The following is a 19,531-nucleotide window of genomic DNA, read 5'->3' as shown; positions in this document are numbered from 1 at the left end:
ATAATGCTAAATTTATTGTATTTGTATTAGTGATGCTTCCATTAAATTATATATAGATTATTTTTATGTACCGTTTGGTTTGAAGCATAAATAAATAGTATACATTGCATAAAAAAAATAATTTACAAAGATGCACTTGAGTCTTTATGCATGCATTAAAATTATTGCATTACTAATAATTAGAAATCAATTGATACACATTAGAGTGTATAACTAATGCAAACATTAGTTATACTTAGGTTGAAAACGAGTATAAAAAAATTAATAATATACAAGATTAGTGCATGCATCATTATTTTTAATATATTCTATTAAATTAATATAATTCATAAAAATTTTATATACATAAATATAATTTTTCGATGAAAAATGTTCGATCCACCACCTAAATCTATACCACTGCTTTGTTGACCTCAAGTCAAAACGGCATGTCGAGGAGAACAAACTTGTCTTTGAGTGCCGCACAACTTGACATTTCTCAACTTCAGTGTTAAAGTCTATTGCGTATGCAGATTTTTTTATGTGTGAATGATTAGACAAGCAAACAAATGAATAGATCATCATGATAATGTCATATTATAAAATACAATTTTAATATAATCTTACTACTAACGTAGATATAACACATTATTATTAATTATTACTATTATTATATAGTCGCAAACCTTAGTGTTGAATACCAACTTATTTAGTTGAAATTCATATTGGGAGGGTTAAATCACATGCGGCGAATCAGTGAGCTGGCAGTTTTGCCAACTTCCCACATTAGTATATACTCTATAATTATTAAGCCGAAATTGCGTTTGCCGTTTTAATTTGTTTTTTAATGTTGATTTAATTTGAAATTTTAAAAATAAATAATTTTTTGAATTAAGATATTAAGTCTAAGAGTTTTTTTTTTTTTAAATCTATTATTCACCTAATATATAAAATCTGAATCGTGCATCACAAACTCACTTAGAGATAGCACTCTCTTTTATATTAGGACTTGAATCTTAAATCTCGATTTAAGGGGTATGCCACTACCTATGATTTATTAAATAATACTCTCTTCTTTTTAAAAAGAATGATTTTCTTTTTTTAATTTATTTCAAAAATAATAATTTTTTTCGTAACAATTTTTCATTTGACATGTTTAAGGTCATAAGATTAAAATATAATTTTATACATTTAATATAAATTTAATTTATAATCACATAATTAAAAATTTTCTTTATTTTCTTAAACTCCAAATCAAATCAAACTATATTATTTTCCGTAAAATATTGTTTGCACATGAAGTATCTACATAATATAGAAGTCACATGTCAACTCATTAGTGCTAGTGCTAGGACAGGAGAAAAACTTTATTCAAAAAAGCTTTTTGGATTACTTACTGCCGATGATTTCAATTATAAATCATTTCCTACATCCAGCTCACTCTTAGAGCTTATCTTTTTAAAGCACACAATTTTCTTGATTTTCCAACTCTGCTGGAAACCAAACCAAACAATATCAAATTCAAGTATGTACTACAACTATACCATTTTTTGTTATAATGTTTTCTTTGTTTTATTTCCTGTTTATTTTAAAGTTCATATTTTTAGGTGAAATACCAATATCTTGTTGTTTTTTTTTTTAAAAAAAATAATTCAAATTTGCAGCATATAGAAAGGCTATGGGAGAAGTTGTTGCAGAAGATGATTTGTATACTAAAGATGGTACAGTTGATTTCAGAAATAATCCTGCTAAAAGGAATGAAACTGGAACATGGAAAGCTTGCCCTTTTATCTTAGGTACTCTCAAATTAAAAAAAAAAAATCCTTTTTTTAGAACATTATTTGAGTGTTTTTGGTTTAAAAATAAAAAATTCTGAAGTGGGGTTGTGTTGATTCTTGATATTTGTTGACAGGAAATGAGTGTTGTGAAAGATTGGCATATTATGGTATGAGTACTAATCTTGTTTTGTATTTCAAGAAAAGACTCAACCAACATAGTGCTACAGCTTCAAAGAATGTCTCAAATTGGTCTGGAACTTGTTATATTACACCCCTAATTGGGGCATTTCTAGCTGATGCTTATTTAGGAAGATACTGGACAATTGCTCTTTTCTCAATCATCTATGTAATTGTAAGTTTTATCATCTGTTGTTGAAGTACATTTACTGTTTACTGTAACTTTGTCACTTGCCTTACTTGGTCTAAGTTAAACATATTATGTGTACACACATGGGCAGATGTTCAATATGATCTATAGGTTCGTCTGAGCTCAGTACTTTTAGTTTAGACTCCACATATGTGTTAAAAGATCTAGTAAATTATGTTCAAATATTAAATTTCGAGCATAGTAACTCAAGTGGTCAATGAGTTCAGCAGTATCTGAACACATAAACTTCAAATCTTTGGGTCTGCATATGCTGACACCGATATGCTGAACGTGTATAGGATGAATAATTAGGGGAAAATGAATAATTTTCGGAGTCTATGATAAAGTTCCTTGACTAACTTTCGGAGTTATAATGATTCATATATAGTTGGCAAGATTTTTCACATAGACACCTAAACTTAGTGTTGTTCTGATTAAACACTCAACCTATTCAAAAGTGTCAAATATACAACCAAAAAGTGTTGGAACAATCCTAAGTTTAGGTGTCTAAATGAACGAATAAATATATACATAATCAAAGTTTCAACTTAAATCCTTTTATGTGAAACTTAGAAGCATATATTCTACCCTCCTAGACCTCACATGTGAGATTACGCTGGATTTGTTGTTGTTGTTGTGAAACTTAGAAGCATAAATATATGTTTCTTGCAGGGGATGACTCTGTTGACATTGTCAGCTTCTGTTCCCGGCTTAAAGCCAAGTTGTTCTGGGGAAGATGTCTGTCATCCAAAGGAAGTGCAAACTGCAGTTTGCTTTGTTGCACTTTACCTCATAGCATTGGGTACTGGTGGGATCAAGCCGTGTGTTTCATCTTACGGGGCAGATCAGTTTGATGATTCTGATGAGGTTGAGAAGAAACACAAGTCATCTTTCTTTAACTGGTTTTATTTTTCGATTAATATTGGTGCTCTGATTGCTTCTTCTGTGCTGGTTTGGATACAAGATAATGTGGGGTGGGGATGGGGTTTTGGGATTCCAGCAGTGACCATGGCCATTGCTATAGTAAGCTTCTTTTCTGGTACCCGATTGTATCGTAACCAGAAACCTGGAGGAAGCCCTCTGACGCGCATATGTCAAGTGCTGGTTGCATCCTTTAGAAAATTTAAAGTTAATGTGCCTGAAGAAAAGTCTCTCTTGTATGAGACCACAGACGCAGAGTCTGCAATCACGGGGAGTCGCAAGCTTGATCATACAGAAGACCTTAGGTGAGCATCTATAAGCTAGTTATGCTTTTGTTCTTTTTCCGGGTGTTGGCTTTACAAAAGTTCCATGGAATGATTCTTGAATGATAGCTAACAAATTATCCATTTAAATCAAATGATTTCCATAATATTTTTGTGATAAAATGCATTTTCCTGAAGAACTAGTTGCTGTTAATATCCTAGAAGAGTTTATATGCTCTTACCACTCGGGTAATCTGCCTGTTTCGGTATGTACAATTATCTAGTAGAAAACGTATTAGCATTATCATCTTTATTACAATGAATGATTCAATGCTCTAGTGATACTTTACTGGACTTGGAAACATGTACACCGTGTAAACTTATTGGACGGTTGTCTTTGCTGTCCACCTTGCCTGATGTCAAATTGTATCAACTTTCTTTTCATTTATGATAGTTTTTCTATTTTCCTTATGGTAAATGACGAAACTAATGATTTACACACTGATGAAATGATGCAGTTTCTTCGACAAGGCAGCAGTGCAGACAGAACTTGACCATGTGAAGGGCAATATCGACTCATGGAGGCTTTGCACTGTGACTCAAGTTGAGGAGCTCAAATCCATTATACGGCTGCTACCTATATGGGCTACGGGTATCATATTTAGTACTGTATATGGTCAAATGAGTACCTTGTTTGTGTTGCAAGGAGCGGCCATGGACACTCGCGTGGGAAATTCCAGCTTCAAAATTCCACCAGCATCACTCAGCATTTTCGACACCCTCAGTGTCATATTCTGGGTTCCCATCTATGACCAAATCATTGTCCCAATTGCTAGGAAGATAACAGGTCACAAGAATGGCTTAACACAACTACAAAGAATGGGTATAGGCCTCTTCATATCCATCTTTGCCATGTTATTTGCCGGGATTCTGGAGTTGTATCGGCTAAAATATGTGAAAAGGCATAACTACTATGAACTGGAAGAGGTCCCCATGACAATCTTTTGGCAGGTTCCACAATACTTCCTTATAGGTTGTGCAGAAGTCTTCACATTAATCGGTCAGTTGGAGTTCTTCTACGAGCAAGCACCTGATGCCATGAGAAGTTTGTGTTCCGCTTTATCACTGACCACGATTGCACTTGGGAGTTACTTGAGTTCTATGCTTGTGACTATTGTCATGAACATTACAACCAAGAATGGGAAACCTGGCTGGATACCGGATAACCTGAACTACGGTCACATTGATTACTTTTACTATCTTTTGGCTGTGCTTAGTGTACTGAATTTGGGAGTTTATCTCGTGATCGCGAAATGGTATACTTACAAAAGGCCCGTGGGCACTCTGCGTTGAAGGTTGATGTGAGTGGCATCATTACAAAAAATGTAAGCTTTTCTTTTTTGTTTTAAAAGAGTATTCCAGAACTTGTAAATATAGTTTGTATGGAACATGACATGTTGTACACAAGCATATTTTGTGTGAACTGGTCACCATTATTATTATTATACATAGAAATGTTGTTCAACTTGTAAGACCTCACACTTTAAGGTGGATAAATCATTTTCTTGTGCTTGGTAAGTAAAGCAGAAATATTATCCCAAACGAGTGTATATTTTTAATTTATACATCCAATATACGAAATGTTTATATGCTCATATATGTTAGTATAAATACAATACTATACATAATCATATAAAAAAGCGAATTTCCTTAAATTCAAGCATTAGATTCATTCAAAAGTTGAATCAAATCATCTAAAATTTCATATTTGTGCTCCTCAAAACGTAATCAATCTTTTGCAACAATACTCAATTGAAACAAAAATTCAATTTTTAAATTTTGAAGATTTGGGCTTCAACAATGCCTGGGTATGACTTCAACGAAATGCAATAGTACTTCATATGATAACTCCAATAACGCAGATAAAACAATAACTTAAGATGTAAATTTCTCCAAAAACAGGGGTTATTATCAATTACATATGAGACAATTTATTTCACTCCGAATAACTAAAAAAAAAACAAATTATTTTTCGTACCTATCACTCGAGTCGAGGATTCCGCAGAAATAAGATTTCATTGGATATCTCATTATTGTTATTGTTACTGTACTCAACTTGTTTACATAATATTGACAGTAGTATCTAGATTTACAAGACTTCTTGTAGCATGTATCTAATCTAATACAAATTACAATTGCCTTTAGTTATTTCTAGTAAATTCCTTATTCATGAACACAAGAATATATATAAACTTACATTAATATCCTCACACATAATCTAAGAATATTTGTATAATTAAATCTTTAAAAATGAATGGTAGCAGCTTTGCAAGGACACTTCTATCTTTGAATATCCTAAATAGATCCTTTCATTGAGATCGTGTTTTTTATTTTAATGCTTATGTAGCCTAATCTTTTCATAATTCTCATAGTTAATCTCACCCAAATTTATTTCAAATAAAATTTTTCTATTTCAATTTTAAGAATTCAAGTTCTCCATAAGTTAGTTAAGGTAATTAACTCTGATACCAAATATTATAAATATTAGAGTATACAAATACACTATATCAATCATTTTTTCTTGTAAAGTATATATTTAATTCATTCGACCAGCTTGCATGATATATGACTATAGTGCCTAAAATATTTATTGAATTTCTTTTCTTGCAATTCTACCTAGGTTAGTTAGATAACCTTTGAACTTCCTTCGTAAAAGTAGAGCTGTCAAAATGGACTTGGCTCGCTAGGTTGATCCAACTCAATCCTTGAATTAAATGGGGTTGAGCTTAATTTTTTCAGCCCATTTAGTAACGAGATTTTTTAGCCCAACCTCTTTGGCCCGCTGGCATAGTAGGCCCAACCCTATGCCATCTTGATTAGAGGAGTAATTGAGAATTTTTCAAAATATATAGATAATTAATTTTATTTTATTATTCTTTGAAATAGTAAATTCATTAATATTATTAATATAAGATAAAAACATGTATATCTTGGTAATGTAATTTGATTAATTTCAAATTATTACTATATTTTTTTTTATTAATTTGATGTATCTATTATAAATATATGATGTATCCAACAAATTAAACACTTAGATACACGAGTGTCATACAAGTACATTCATATGTGTCAAAGTATACAACATTAATTTCACGTATTTATTATATTTATCTAGTATTAATTTCATGTATCTTTTATATGTATCTAGTATTAATTTGATGTATCAAGTATCAATTACATATGTTATATTTTAAAAACATGTATTTCGAATACATAGTAAGCATCTACATCTAAATCTAATTATGTGTACCTAAATTTCATACGTTATATCCAAAAATATGTATCTCGAATATATAATAAACATATACATTTAATTATGTGTATATGAAATGTAGGTGAAACACATGAATTTGGGAACAAATCACGAAGGTAGAGTGTCTGTTGTATCATTAGTACATATCTCCGTTTAGTTAAAGATCATGTCTTCGAAATTTAATGGTGGATACATGTACATGTTCAGCTACCCCATTACTAAAAATACAACTCAAATCTTAATTAAGATTACTATTTATTAGATACACATGTTTCAAGGGTTATATCAAAGTAATATTAGTATTATCACACCCATGACAGGATAACCAAAGAAAGCCTTAGAAGAACACTAGCAAACAAAGACTCTCTACAATACTTCTTTGTAACATTTTACGTTGTGACATAACATAATCAAAATTAATATTCATTTCTTGTGGATACAAATCAATCAAGATCCGCTCTAAATTGAAAATTTTCTCTGTAATAGTTACTTTGATTTAATCTCGTTATAAATGAAAAACAATCAAGACCTACTCTAAATTGAAAGTTTTTTCTGTAACAGTTACTTTTATTTGATCTCATTATAAATGACATAGAATAATATTTGGTTTCAGGAGAATTTGTTGGCCATGGTGATGATATCTTGAGAAGAAGAAAGTAGATTAGTTATTGTTGGAATGAAATTGTACGGAGAAATTTTTGAATCAGAAAGGATGAGATATGATTGAGTGATAAATATGAGATGGGAGAATTAAGAGATAGTGATTGATTTGGAGTGAAACAGTTAATTAAGCATATAATCAATTAATCCTATTTTTAAGGAATGTGAGTATCTAGTTGTATCTTCAAATAATATATTAATATATGGTATAAAATACTAAAAGTGGTAATAGATGTAATTGTTTGAAAGTAAAGATAATATTAGTACATGTAGTAGTGATGTATGTTTAATAAGGTAGTTTGTCCTATATTTTGTTACTTATCTTTTAAATTTTAGGGTGATTAGCCTACTAAATTTTCTTATTAGCCCAAATCCATTAACCGGCTATAACTATGAATGTTTGACCTCTTTTACTTTTGTTTTATGCCTAATTTTTCACTTCTCTTTTATTGTCTTGTTTATGAAATAGTGATCATATAATGTTTTTTGCTTGGATGAAACTTATGGATGTTGTATCTTGGCTATTCTGTATTTGTTTTGTAAATATTCACTGAGATATGTTGTAATTCATCAACGTTCATATTCTTTTTAAGAGAAAAATGTTGTTCGTTTTTTTGGTTGAAGGGCCAACCCGTCCCAACCCGTGGCCCGCTTAAGACTTAGTTGAGTTGCTATTCTACAGGCCCTTTAATTAAATGGTGAGTCCGTTCCAACCCATTTAAATCTCTAACCCGTTAGAATTGGATTGCGTCAACCCATTTTGATAGCTATACCAAATAACATAGTTGTTACTTGTTACTAATCAAATGTTTGATGTATAATTTTTTTAACGATATAAATTATTCTTACAAAATTGTATATGAATCTTCACTTTTCTATTTAAATTCAATATTTTGACCCATGCCCGATGCTGTCAAACTGACCAGGGTTAGACTAAAGAGTCCCAGTTTTAACTTGGCAAGGAAAATACCAGTCCAACCACACCAAACTAATGAATTGAGTTAGACTGATTTTGCGAGTCAAACTAATTTTGACGACTCTATTTTAAGAATTTAGTCAAATTATATTTCGTGAATTTTTCATAAATATCTTTTACCTCACTTTTCTCCGCCCCGTTATAACTGTATCTACCCCTCAAATTACTCGTGATTCAGTCAATCATTATCTTTTATTCTCAATTCTCCACCTCAAATTCCTCGTGACTCTGTTTATAAATATCTTTTACCTGATTATTTTTTATATTTTCACGTATCCCCTTTCCCCTACTATAAAGAGGGGTGTTCCTACTCCAATTCCCCATTGTGACAACCCTTTCCCCTACTATAAAGTATTTTTTACCTGATTATTTTTTTGTATTTTTTTATATAGTCTTTTCCCCCTACTATAAATGGTGTTCCTACCCCTCCCATCCTCCATTGTGAGTTGTGACAACCCAAAAATTACAAAGAATAAGTAAAAGCTACTTGAGTTAATACAAAGGTATCCTTCTCTTCTATAATACTTTCTTTTATCTTACACCTATAAATAAAATGTTTTTCAAAAATTTTCATTCTCATTTACTTTACTCTTTATCCCTTTTTTTTTTCTTCAAGAAGGTGGAAATTGGCAAACAACTTCAACTTGGTCCCATTTTGACAATTGTTGAGAAAACAAAAGGCACGTGAACTTTTCTTCTTTTGAATTTCAAGTCCTTTTCACTAATTATGATTACTTACATTGATGATATTAGTCATTAACTTTAAACATGTATATTTTATACTCAAACTATAGCTCAAAATTGGAATCTTTATATGTTTAATTAAATTTCCCTAAAAGTAGAATATTTAAATTATTTTGTGGTGCATGAAAGAAAAATAGAAAATGTGCTACTGTATCAAGAAAAAGTTTAGTTTCAATTTTCTGCCTGAAAAATTGAATCGCGAAGTAGTTCAAGAACTAGAATTCAGAGAAAACTTGAAAAGAATGAATTTGGGCAAGAGTTTAAAGAAGGCGATAAAGAATTAGGGTTTAAAGTGTTAATTTTTTGCGCCTTGGAGAAAATAAAAACGATTATTCTAATGAATCAGAAACGCACATACCTGGAAATCTGATAAATTTCGTAATGATCGGAGAATTACAGCGTCGATAACTTGTTTTCTGACCTGTATACGTACAAGAAGATCAAGTAATATGTATCTTTATTAAGTTCCTTGAATTTCTCGTGCTGAGAAATTAAAAATCGAAATTTTTTTGATTGAAAAAAGAATTTTCGTGAAAACTTTTAATTTTTTTCTAAAAATTGAAGATCATTTCATCGTTTTTTGAACAAACACCACCTTAATACTAGTTAGAAATGTGTTGGTGAGATAAGTCTAGAGATTGAATGTTGAACGAACTATAGGATGATTCTTGGTTTTCTATAATACTGGAGTTTTTGGAGAAATTTCTTTGTTTATTTCGTGTGATTGTTTGAGTTTATTTGATATATTCATCGCGAAGGATTGAGATGTGTTTTCTTCAATATATAGTCTTGATCTTTACTCTCCTAACTCACTTTAAATTTGTTTGGGATGTACGAGTTAAGAGAAGGACAGAAGAGCCCTTATAGTTTCTGAAGTGTCTCCTTGTGACTGTAAAAGAGTCGGCCAGAAATAAAGACGGTTAATCCTTTCTCAGCGTTCAAATATGTAACTCTGTGATATATGTTTCTTCTAAGTGTATGTCTTTAATATAGATAAACATTCGTAGATTCTTATTATCTACAGATGTATCTAAGTATTGTTATGACATTCATTAGTTATCTATTCATATAGAAATGAGTCGTGAAGGTCTAATTCTGCTGACAGATTAATCAGAAGATTTTCAAAGTAGTTGCATGAAGCTTACTTGACATTTGAGGAGGAGGGGACTTAGATCTGGTTCCTGATGACACTTGTGCTCTTTGTTGAATAATCTTTACTATTACGCAACTCTGCTTTCCGTTTGTGTCCAGTCTTACTCGTTCATCTGTTTAACTTCTCATTTTTGGCATGTACAGAAGGGCTGCTAAAGGATCTTTCAGTGCTGTCAAACGGGGAACTTGGATAACCCTTTCAGTCGACCAAAGCTTTCCATTCACGCTTGATTCTGCTGCGCAAGGTACTAGTATCCTATAAAACGGTGATCTCTTTTAAAGAAAAGTTTTGAGTTTAAATACTACTCTGCATAGCTTGAGGAACAGTGATATATGACAAACTCATTGGCTCTTGTTCTTCTATGTTCTCATGAAGTATGACGAAAGCAAAAGATACATCCCTGACCAGTGAGAAGAAAAAAGAATGGTGTGAATTCATCTATGAAGATAGCGAGAAATTGGTAATCCCAGTAGGACCAAGGTTTCAGGCTGTTGTGCCAGATTGGGCCAACTCTCCGAATGTGGGAACTCCAGTTGTAGTAGCAGATACAGATAATGCATTAAGAGCAAGAAAGAAGGAAATTGTATGCAAGTATAAAGAGGAGGAATGTGATACTTCAAAATGGCTTGGCACACGGGTATGGCCAAGAGCCAACCACCTAGAAAACAAGGAAGATAATGAGGAGTTGGTTGGGAAAGGGCGAAACGAACATTGTACTTGTAGGTCCCCTGGATCAGTCGAATGTGTTAAAAGACACGTTAAAGAAGAAGGATTGAAGTTGTGGTTAGAACTGTTGACAGCCTTTACTGCCTGGAAATTTGGTGAGATGGGCGAAGAAGTTTCCAATGTGTGGAATCTTAAGGAACAAAAAAAGTTCAGCTCCATCATTAAGAAGTGTTTGTCTAAAGGGGAAAGCTTTATGAGACCAGCATTAGAATCTATTCCTTCAAAGAATAGGCAAAACATCATCAACTATTACTTCAATGTTCACATTCCTCGGCGTATCAGGTCAAATAGTAAAACTAACACCGATGATGAAGAGGAGGAAGACGAAGAAGCTCCCAAACATTCTCGTAAAAGGAAAGGTGACTGTTCTAGTTCTAAATCTCTCAAGAGAAAGTACCTAAGTGGTCGACGATGACACCAGAAGTATCAATGCACATTCTTTTTTAGTTGACAGACAAATACATTGGTTTTAAAGCCAAGAAAAGGAGAATTTTTTTTGGATATTGATGCAATCAATGTATTGAGATCTGATAGTATAGCACAACAAAACTATACAATTTGAGAGGATATTGCTTCTTCTAATATTTTGGATTGCCTTATTTACTTCATTTTTAAAAAGAATCCCTATATGCAAACTTGGGTCAATCGTACTTTCAAGTGGCTTACATAATATGACAGAGTATTTGGGTCAATTACGTAGTTTTTCTTTTCATTTCTACTTTAATTTGCGATTCTCAGTCAAGAATTCTTTAGAAATAATCTCTATCTTCAGAAAATAAAAATTAAATTTGCATATATTAAATCCCTACTTATAAAATTCCGTTGGATATCTTATTGTTGGTATAGTGAGCTTGCTTACCTAATATGACTAGAATATCTTGATAAGAGTTCTTCTAGCTTGTACTAATCTTATACAATTGCTTTCATTTATTTTCTAGTAACAAGTAATGCCATGTTCTATAGTTCATGAGCATAAGAATATATATGATTTTTTTTTTGTGTGCGTTATTTCTCTATTAGACTTCACCAATCTAATTTTTATGAATTTTTCATCATTATCTAAGTTTGTATGTTATCTAGCTCAAATTAGTCATTTATGACTTTATTGGAAGTGTATTAACTACTAAATAAAGTTAAAAAAAATTATTGATAATAGCTTCGACAGAATCGATTTACCGATAGTAGTTTCAAAGGAATTGATTTTAAACATTACAATGCGCCTCTCATTTAATGTTTCTTGACGCACATAAAAACGTATTACTAATTAATTATTCTAATAATCTACAAAATTTACATGAAATACACGTGTAATGCACGTGTCCAGAGACTAGTATAACATTAGTGTATAAAATATTTATAAATTTTTTTTCTAGCAATCCTATATGGGTTGTTGGATATCGTTTGGACTTCTCTCCTTAAAACCATAGTTGTTACCAATATGTATACCCTTTTAACAATTGAAATTATTCTTACAAAATTATATACTAATCTTCACTTTTTTTATTTAAATTTAATATTTTGACCCATGAATTAGTCCAGCTTCACCACACGAGGCCGACAAACTGATCAGGGATGGACTAAAGAGTTAGTATTAAATGGGCGAGAAAAATGACGGTACAATCAAATTAAACTAATAATTTGACTTGGATTAATTTTATCGATACATTCTGATGATTTTATTTTAAGATCTTTTAATTAAAATATGTTTCGTGAATTTTTCATAAATACTTTTTACCTCAATTTTTTTGTATTTTCACATATATCTTTTCCACCCCTATTATAAATGAGTGTTTCTAAATCACGAATTCCTCGTGATTCAGTATATAAATATCTTTTACCTCAATTATTTTCATTTTCATACATATCTTTCCATCATGATATAAACGAGTATTACCTCGAATTTCTCGTGATTCAATCTATAAATATTGGTTATATATTTCTTATATTTCCTTAGATAGCCTTGTGTGACGTCCCGCCATCCATTCAGGCTGAACGCCACCCAACTAGGCAGCCAGCAGGCGCATCAGGCGCAAGGGAGCAGGCTGACCAAGCAGGTCAGCAGCCAAGGGGGCCAGCAGCAGGTGAAGAGACAGCCGTTACAACAGTTTCAACTGTTACACATGGTAGTGGGGCGGCAGTTTCATCAGTTTCAAGCCTTTGGGAGGCTTGTGCAGATCATGGGGCAGACTAGGAGCATCTAGGAGTCCTTTTTGGAAGACTTAGAAGCTTGTCTTGTAGGCATAGTCTTAGGAACTTGTATAGTTTATTTACTAACTCTTAGGCAGCATTAGAGTAGTATAAATAGTAGATTATTTTACTTGTAAAGCATCCAATCATTTTTCAAGTAATAGAAGTTCCTTCTTCCAAAGTTCTGTCTTACTTCTTATTTTCTTAGCAATCTGAGTTTTAGGCTTACTAGAGTTTGCAAGAACGTGCAAGAGTCGTGAGTAAACCGTCTAGTGCCGCACGGAACATTGTCCGAATCAAAAAGTCCGTGACAGTTGGTATCAGAGCAAAGGTTCATCGTAAGAAAATGACGAACGGAGGAAACGTTGGCGGCACCCCCAACGTTCAGGGAGGAAAGAAGAACAAAAAGGGAAAGAACAAGAAGGGCAACGAACCCAGTCTGCCCAACCCTCCACCAGGCGACCTGCCAACAGGCAGTCTTCCACCGGGCGACCTGCCATCAGGCAGTGTTCCACCAGGCGGTCTTCCATTAGGCAGTTTACCATCAAGCGATCTGCCACCAAATGATCTTCCACCCGGCGACGGACAAACATCTTTCCAGGAGAATACAGAGAAGGAAAGTGAAGACGACGTCAGCGAAGACGTTATAGACGTCACTGTTAGACATGAATGGATCGCCAGCGTTGAGAGGGCAAGACTTGCTGTTGAGATTTTGGGGCAGCGCTTGAATGGTTTGGGCAGCGATGTTAAAAACCTTGAAGAAAATTCCCTTGAGGAAGTTAACACCATCCGGAAGGAGTTGGATCTACGCAAGCGGACTGAATTGGAGTTGAAGGAATCCATTACTTCCTTGGAGTTCAGGTTGTTGGACGCCACTACGACGATCCAGACACTGAAGAACAAGGTAGTAGCCCTCGAAGAAGAGAGGGAGGTTGGAGCATCAACATCACTTGGCCAGGAAAGGGAGTCCAGAGTCGAGGTTCCCAAGCCACCAACATTCAAGGGTGTCCAAGACGCCCTAGAGGTAGGCAATTTCTTATGGCACTTGGAAAATTATTTCAGGTGTAATCGGGTCAGGAGCGATGCAAGAAAGATCAACACTGCCGTGTTGTATCTTTCCGACGTAGCCATGTTGTGGTGGAAACGCAAAGATGCCGAGATCAAGAGGGGCACACACACCATTGACACATGGGAACAATTCCTTGAGGAATTCAAGAAAGCTTTCTTCCCCAACAATGCTGTTTATGAGATGAAGCGCAAACTTCGGGAGTTGAAGCAGACGGGAAGTATTAGGGCTTATGTGAAAGAGTTCACAATTTTGACCCTCCAGATTCCCCAACTTACGGAGGATGACATGCTGTTCACCTTCATGGACGGGCTGCAGAATTGGGCGAGGACCGAGTTAGAGCGGCGTCAAGTAAAAACCATTGATGAGGCCATCACTCAAGCCGAGACCTTGACAGATTTCAAACATGATCGTTTGGACAAGGCGAAGGGCAAGGAGGCAAATGGCAGTCAAGCTAAAGGCGGGGGAGACCGTGGCCGAGGCAGAGAACCGTCGGCACAACCCAAGTAGTAAGACACACCCAAGTCCGATGGCAGACGGTTCAAACGCCGAAAATTCTCGGAGAAGCGGACGCAGTCCAGCAGAGGAGACGGGTGCTATATATGTGGCGGACCACACGGTTACGCCAGGTGCCCAGAGATGAAGAGTCTTAGTGCCATCGTCCGTGAGCGGAAGGAAAAGGAGGCACAAGACAAGGCGAAACCGGCAGACACCACTCAGTTGGGCATGGTTGGAATCTGTGGTGCCATAACAAAGCAGGCTGATAACCCGGGGGATTTTAGCACACAATATGTGGATATCTCCATCAATGGGCAAGCAGTTCGGGCCATGGTAGATTCCGGGGCTGAGGCTAACATCATGACCAAGGCGGCGGCAGAGAAATTGGGATTGAAAATTGTTCCAAGCAACAATCGCCTCAAGACGGTCAACGCCCCACCAACTCCCGTATGTGGAATTGCTCATGGGGTCAGCATCACTTTAGGACGGTGGAAAGGTAAGACAAACTTTACCGTAGCTCCTTTGGATATATCCGATGTCATCCTTGGGCAGTAATTCTTTCAACGTTGCCACACGATGATTGATCCCTACCTTCAACAACTCATGGTGATGGAGGGGGAAGGGTCTTGTATGGTGCCTCTTATTAGGGTGCCGAAGAAAGACGGATATGCCCAACTGTCGGCCATGCAGATTGTGAAGGGCCTGAAGAAAGGAGCGCCAACCTTTTTAGCCACCATCGTAAGTTCGAATGAAGACCATGGTGCTATGCAGCCACTGCCACCTATCATAGAATCTGTTTTGCAGGAAAACAGCGATGTGATGCCGGAGGAGCTGCCGAAGACACTACCTCTAAGGCGCGAGGTAGATCATATGATTGAGTTGGAGGCGGGAGCCAAGCCACCTGCGCTTGCACCTTATCGCATGGCTCCGCCTGAATTAGAAAAACTGAGGAAGCAATTGAAAGAGCTCCTCGAAGCAGGTCATATTCGTCCATCCAAGGCACCCTATGGAGCGCCGGTGTTGTTTCAGAAGAAGAAAGACGGATCGATGCGGCTATGCATTGATTACAGGGCGCTCAACAAGATCACAATCCGGAACAAGTATCCAATCCCGCTGATCGCAGATTTGTTCGATCGTCTTGGAGAGGCCAAATACTTCACCAAGATGGATCTCTGGAAAGGCTACTATCAAGTGCGCATTGCAGAGGGGAATGAGCCAAAGACAGCATGCGTGACCAGGTATGGAGCATTCGAATGGTTGGTGATGCCTTTCGGCTTAACCAACGCACCTGCCACATTTTGCACGCTGATGAACGAGATTTTGCATCCCTACTTGGACCAGTTCGTAGTAGTGTACTTAGATTACATAGTCGTCTATAGTAGCACTTTGCAATAGCATGTAGAGCACTTGAAGAAGGTCTTCAAAGTCTTGCGGGAAAATCAGCTCTATGTCAAGCGGGAGAAGTGCGAGTTCGCCTAACCAAAGATACATTTCTTGGGCCATGTGATCAGCCAAGGTGAGCTTCGTATGGACGAGGCAAAGGTAAAGGCGATCCAAGATTGGGAAGCGCCTACGAAAATGACCGAGCTACGTTCTTTTCTTGGACTTGCTAATTATTATCGCAGGTTCATCAGCGGGTACTCCGCTATGGCTGCACCACTGACCGATCTGCTGAAGAAGAATAGGCCTTGGTTGTGGAGCGAGGAGTGGGAGGAAGCGTTCGAGGGTCTTAAGGTTGCGGTTATTAAAGAGCCAGTCTTGATGCTGCCTGATTTCACCAAGACCTTCGAAATCCATACGGATGCTTCTGATTTTGCCATTGGGGGAGTCTTGATGCAGGAGAAGCACCCCATAGCATTCGAAAGCCGGAAGCTGAATGAAGCGGAACGACGGTACACTGTACAGGAGAAGGAGATGACGGCCATTGTGCATTGTCTACTCACATGAAGGCATTATCTACTAGGCTCCAAATTTGTAGTAAAAACTGACAATGTTGCCACTAGCTATTTTCAGTCGCAGAAGAAGATCACACCAAAGCAGGCTCGTTGGCAGGATTTCTTAGCGAAATTTGACTACAACTTGGAGTACAAACCAGGAAGGGGCAATGTGGTAGCCGATGCATTGAGCAAAAAGACTGAATTAGCGGCCATCTCCTCAGTCCGTAGTGAATTCCAAGGCGCAATCAAAGACGGTATGCAACGCGATCCGGAAGCCAAGAAGATTATGGAGCTGGCTGCTCAAGGCCAAACCAAACGGTTTTGGGTAGAAGACGGATTCCTGCTTACCACTGGCCGGAGGATTTATGTACCAAAGTTCGGGTTCATCAGGCGGCGTATTATCAAAGAAAGCCACGACACTCCGTGGGCTGGGCATCCGGGACAGAAGAGAACGAGGGCGTTAGTGGAGGCCTTCTATTTCTGGCCACGTATGCGAGAGGAGATTGAGCAGTACGTGCAGACTTGTCTAGTGTGCCAGCAAGACAAGGTAGAGCAAAGGCAACCAGGAGGGCTGTTGGAGCCATTACCCATAGCTGATCGTCCATGGGAGAGCATATCTATGGATTTCATCACTTTTTTACCGAAGTCAAACGGGTTTGGCACTATTATGGTCGTAGTGGATAGATTTTCCAAATATGCTACATTCATGCCTGCCACAGCCGGTTGTACTGCTAAGGAAGCTGCACAATTGTTCTTTAAAAATATTGTGAAGTATTGGGGGCTGCCGAGGTTCATCATTAGTGATCGGGATCCTCGTTTCACAGGGAACTTTTGGAGTGAACTCTTCGAGATTCTTGGTTCAAAACTTCATTTCTCCACCAGTTTCCACCCCCAAACTGATGGCCAAACTGAACGCGTCAACGCCTTGTTGGAATGCTATCTTAGGCACTATGTTAGTGCACATCAGAAAGATTGGGCTAAGCTCCTAGACATGGCGCAATTTTCTTATAATTTGCATAGGAGTGAATCTACAGGGCGCACACCGTTCGAGTTAGCAACGGTCCAGCAACCCCAAACTCCGCACTCATTGCCAACATTGTTCGAGGGGAAGAGTTTGGACGCTTACAACCTTGCCAAGGGTTGGGAAGAGCAACTCGACCTTGCCAAATCTTATTTGAGCAAGGCGGCAAGGAGGATGAAGAAGTTCTCCGACCGCAAGCGACGTCCTACCAACTACAAATAAGGTGATATGGTTTTGGTAAAGTTTAATCCGAGGCAGTTTAAGGCGCTTAGAGGCATGCATCACAACCTGGTGCGGAAATATGAGGGTCCGTTCAAAATTGTTGCCAAGGTGGGTAAGATTTCATACATGTTGGAGTTACCTCCACACTTCAAGATCCACCCAGTCTTTCATGCCAGCGTGCTTAAGCCTTATAATGAGGACAAGGACGATCCCAGCCGGAACAAGTCACAACGGGCCCCTATCACCGTTACTGCCTCGCATGATCGTGAAATTGAAGCTATCATAGATTACCAAGCCAAGCGGAAACGAGGACAGCAGGCCAGTGCCATGTTTCTCGTACATTGGAAGGGACAAACTCTGGAGGAAGCCACATGGGAGAAGTACGAAGACTTGTGGCAGTTCAAAGACAAAATTCAGGAGTTCTTGCAGCAATGCGTCGCGGTCGTCGCATCATGGGGTGGGGGAGATTGTGACGTCCCGCCATCCATTCAGGCTGAACGCCACCCAACTAGGCAGCCAGCAGGCGCAGCAGGCGCAAGGGAGTAGGCTGACCAAGCAAGTCAGCAGCCAAGGGGGCCAGCAGCAGGTGAAGAGACAGCCGTTACAACAGTTTCAGCTGTTACACATGGTAGTGGGGCGGCAGTTTCATCAGTTTCAAGCCTTTGGGAGGCTTGTGCAGATCATGGGGTAGACTAGGAGCATCTAGGAGTCCTTTTTGGAAGACTTAGAAGCTTGTCTTGTAGGCATAGTCTTAGGAACTTGTATAGTTTATTTACTAACTCTTAGGCAGCATTAGAGTAGTATAAATAGTAGATTATTTTACTTGTAAAGCATCCAATCATTTTTCAAGTAATAGAAGTTCCTTCTTCCAAAGTTCTGTCTTACTTCTTATTTTCTTAGCAATCTGAGTTTTAGGCTTACTAGAGTTTGCAAGAACGTGCAAGAGTCGTGAGTAAACCGTCTAGTGCCGCACGGAACATTGTCCGAATCAAAAAGCCCGTGACACTTGTCCCCTACTATAAATAGGTGTTCCTAACCCTCTAATTCTCCGTTGCAAGTTGTGAAAATCCAAAAATTTTAAAGAATAAGTAAAGGCTTCACTTGATTTGATACAAAGGTATCCTTCTCTTCTCTATTTCTTTCTTATATCTTGCTAGATACGTGCATTGCACGGCCTTAAAACTTCATATACTTTTTTTAATTTTAATTTATGTGATATATATAAAATTTAGAAAGTTGATTACATTTTAAGAGAGTTTTAGATATTTAAGTAGTTAATTATTTTTGTTTGCAAATTTAATGTGAAGAGGCATACATAAAGTATTTTTTTGTATTAGTCATTGATTTTTTACTCAATGTAGTTACAAGATATAAATAAATATTACCAAAATTCAAAATAATAAAGCAATAACTATAGAATATGAAAGTAAAACTAAAAGTCATAATTAAAACGGATTTCGGAATTTCGAATAAACTATACATTAATTAAATTAAAGTAGAACAAAAAAATATTTTTTGATTTTTTTCGAAGCACGCTAAATCAGACGCATCGAATTATACATGATTGCTTCAGCGTGAAGTATACACGATCTAACAATCTATAAAAAATGACATGACATACACGTGCAATGTACGTATCCAGAGACTAATATTACAATAGTGTCTAAAATATTTATAGTAATTTTTTCTAGCAATCTTATCTAGATGTTGGATATCCTTT

At 36.5% G+C, this 19,531-nt stretch overlaps 2 protein-coding genes across 4 annotated transcripts; both read left to right on the top strand.

The window, feature by feature from the left end:
* The first annotated feature begins 804 nt into the window (after positions 1 to 804).
* On the top strand, positions 805 to 4,910 carry LOC101260946 (protein NRT1/ PTR FAMILY 8.1). Its single transcript, XM_004241132.5, has 5 exons — positions 805 to 1,504; positions 1,644 to 1,775; positions 1,892 to 2,109; positions 2,797 to 3,350; positions 3,827 to 4,910. The coding sequence occupies exons 1-5, from the start codon at positions 1,276 to 1,278 to the stop codon at positions 4,659 to 4,661; spliced, it is 1,968 nt and encodes a 655-aa protein (XP_004241180.2). The 5' UTR covers positions 805 to 1,275; the 3' UTR covers positions 4,662 to 4,910.
* A 3,429-nt stretch (positions 4,911 to 8,339) lies between these two features.
* LOC101247437 (AT-rich interactive domain-containing protein 2-like) lies at positions 8,340 to 11,572 on the top strand. 3 transcript variants are annotated; one of them, XM_069299485.1, is made up of 4 exons: positions 8,340 to 8,760; positions 8,877 to 8,937; positions 10,298 to 10,398; positions 10,530 to 11,572. In XM_069299485.1, exon 4 carries the CDS (start codon positions 10,531 to 10,533, stop codon positions 11,293 to 11,295), a length of 765 nt encoding a protein of 254 aa, XP_069155586.1. In that variant the 5' UTR covers positions 8,340 to 8,760; positions 8,877 to 8,937; positions 10,298 to 10,398; position 10,530; the 3' UTR covers positions 11,296 to 11,572. The 3 variants fall into 3 exon arrangements, with proteins under 3 accessions (XP_069155586.1, XP_069155585.1, XP_004242066.1); XM_069299484.1 differs by having other exon boundaries at positions 8,874 to 8,937; XM_004242018.5 differs by lacking the exons at positions 8,340 to 8,760; positions 8,877 to 8,937 and having other exon boundaries at positions 8,992 to 10,398.
* The last annotated feature ends 7,959 nt before the right edge of the window (positions 11,573 to 19,531 follow it).

Source organism: Solanum lycopersicum, chromosome 6, assembly GCF_036512215.1.
Source record: "Solanum lycopersicum chromosome 6, SLM_r2.1".
NCBI classification, from domain to species: Eukaryota; Viridiplantae; Streptophyta; class Magnoliopsida; order Solanales; family Solanaceae; genus Solanum; species Solanum lycopersicum.
Note: the sequence above shows the minus strand (reverse complement) of the source record. Positions and strands in the feature narration are given on the sequence as shown.

What these genes read in the sequence shown, in the direction of transcription:
- LOC101260946 (XM_004241132.5), top strand. Translation starts at nt 1,276, where the DNA reads ATGAAGTATCTACATAATATAGAAGTCACATGTCAACTCATTAGTGCT. An exon ending in CCAAACAATATCAAATTCAA is followed by an intron (nt 1,505 to 1,643) that starts GTATGTACTACA and finishes TCAAATTTGCAG; the next exon opens with CATATAGAAAGGCTATGGGA. An exon ending in AGCTTGCCCTTTTATCTTAG is followed by an intron (nt 1,776 to 1,891) that starts GTACTCTCAAAT and finishes ATTTGTTGACAG; the next exon opens with GAAATGAGTGTTGTGAAAGA.
- LOC101247437 (XM_069299485.1), top strand. Translation starts at nt 10,531, where the DNA reads ATGACGAAAGCAAAAGATACATCCCTGACCAGTGAGAAGAAAAAAGAA.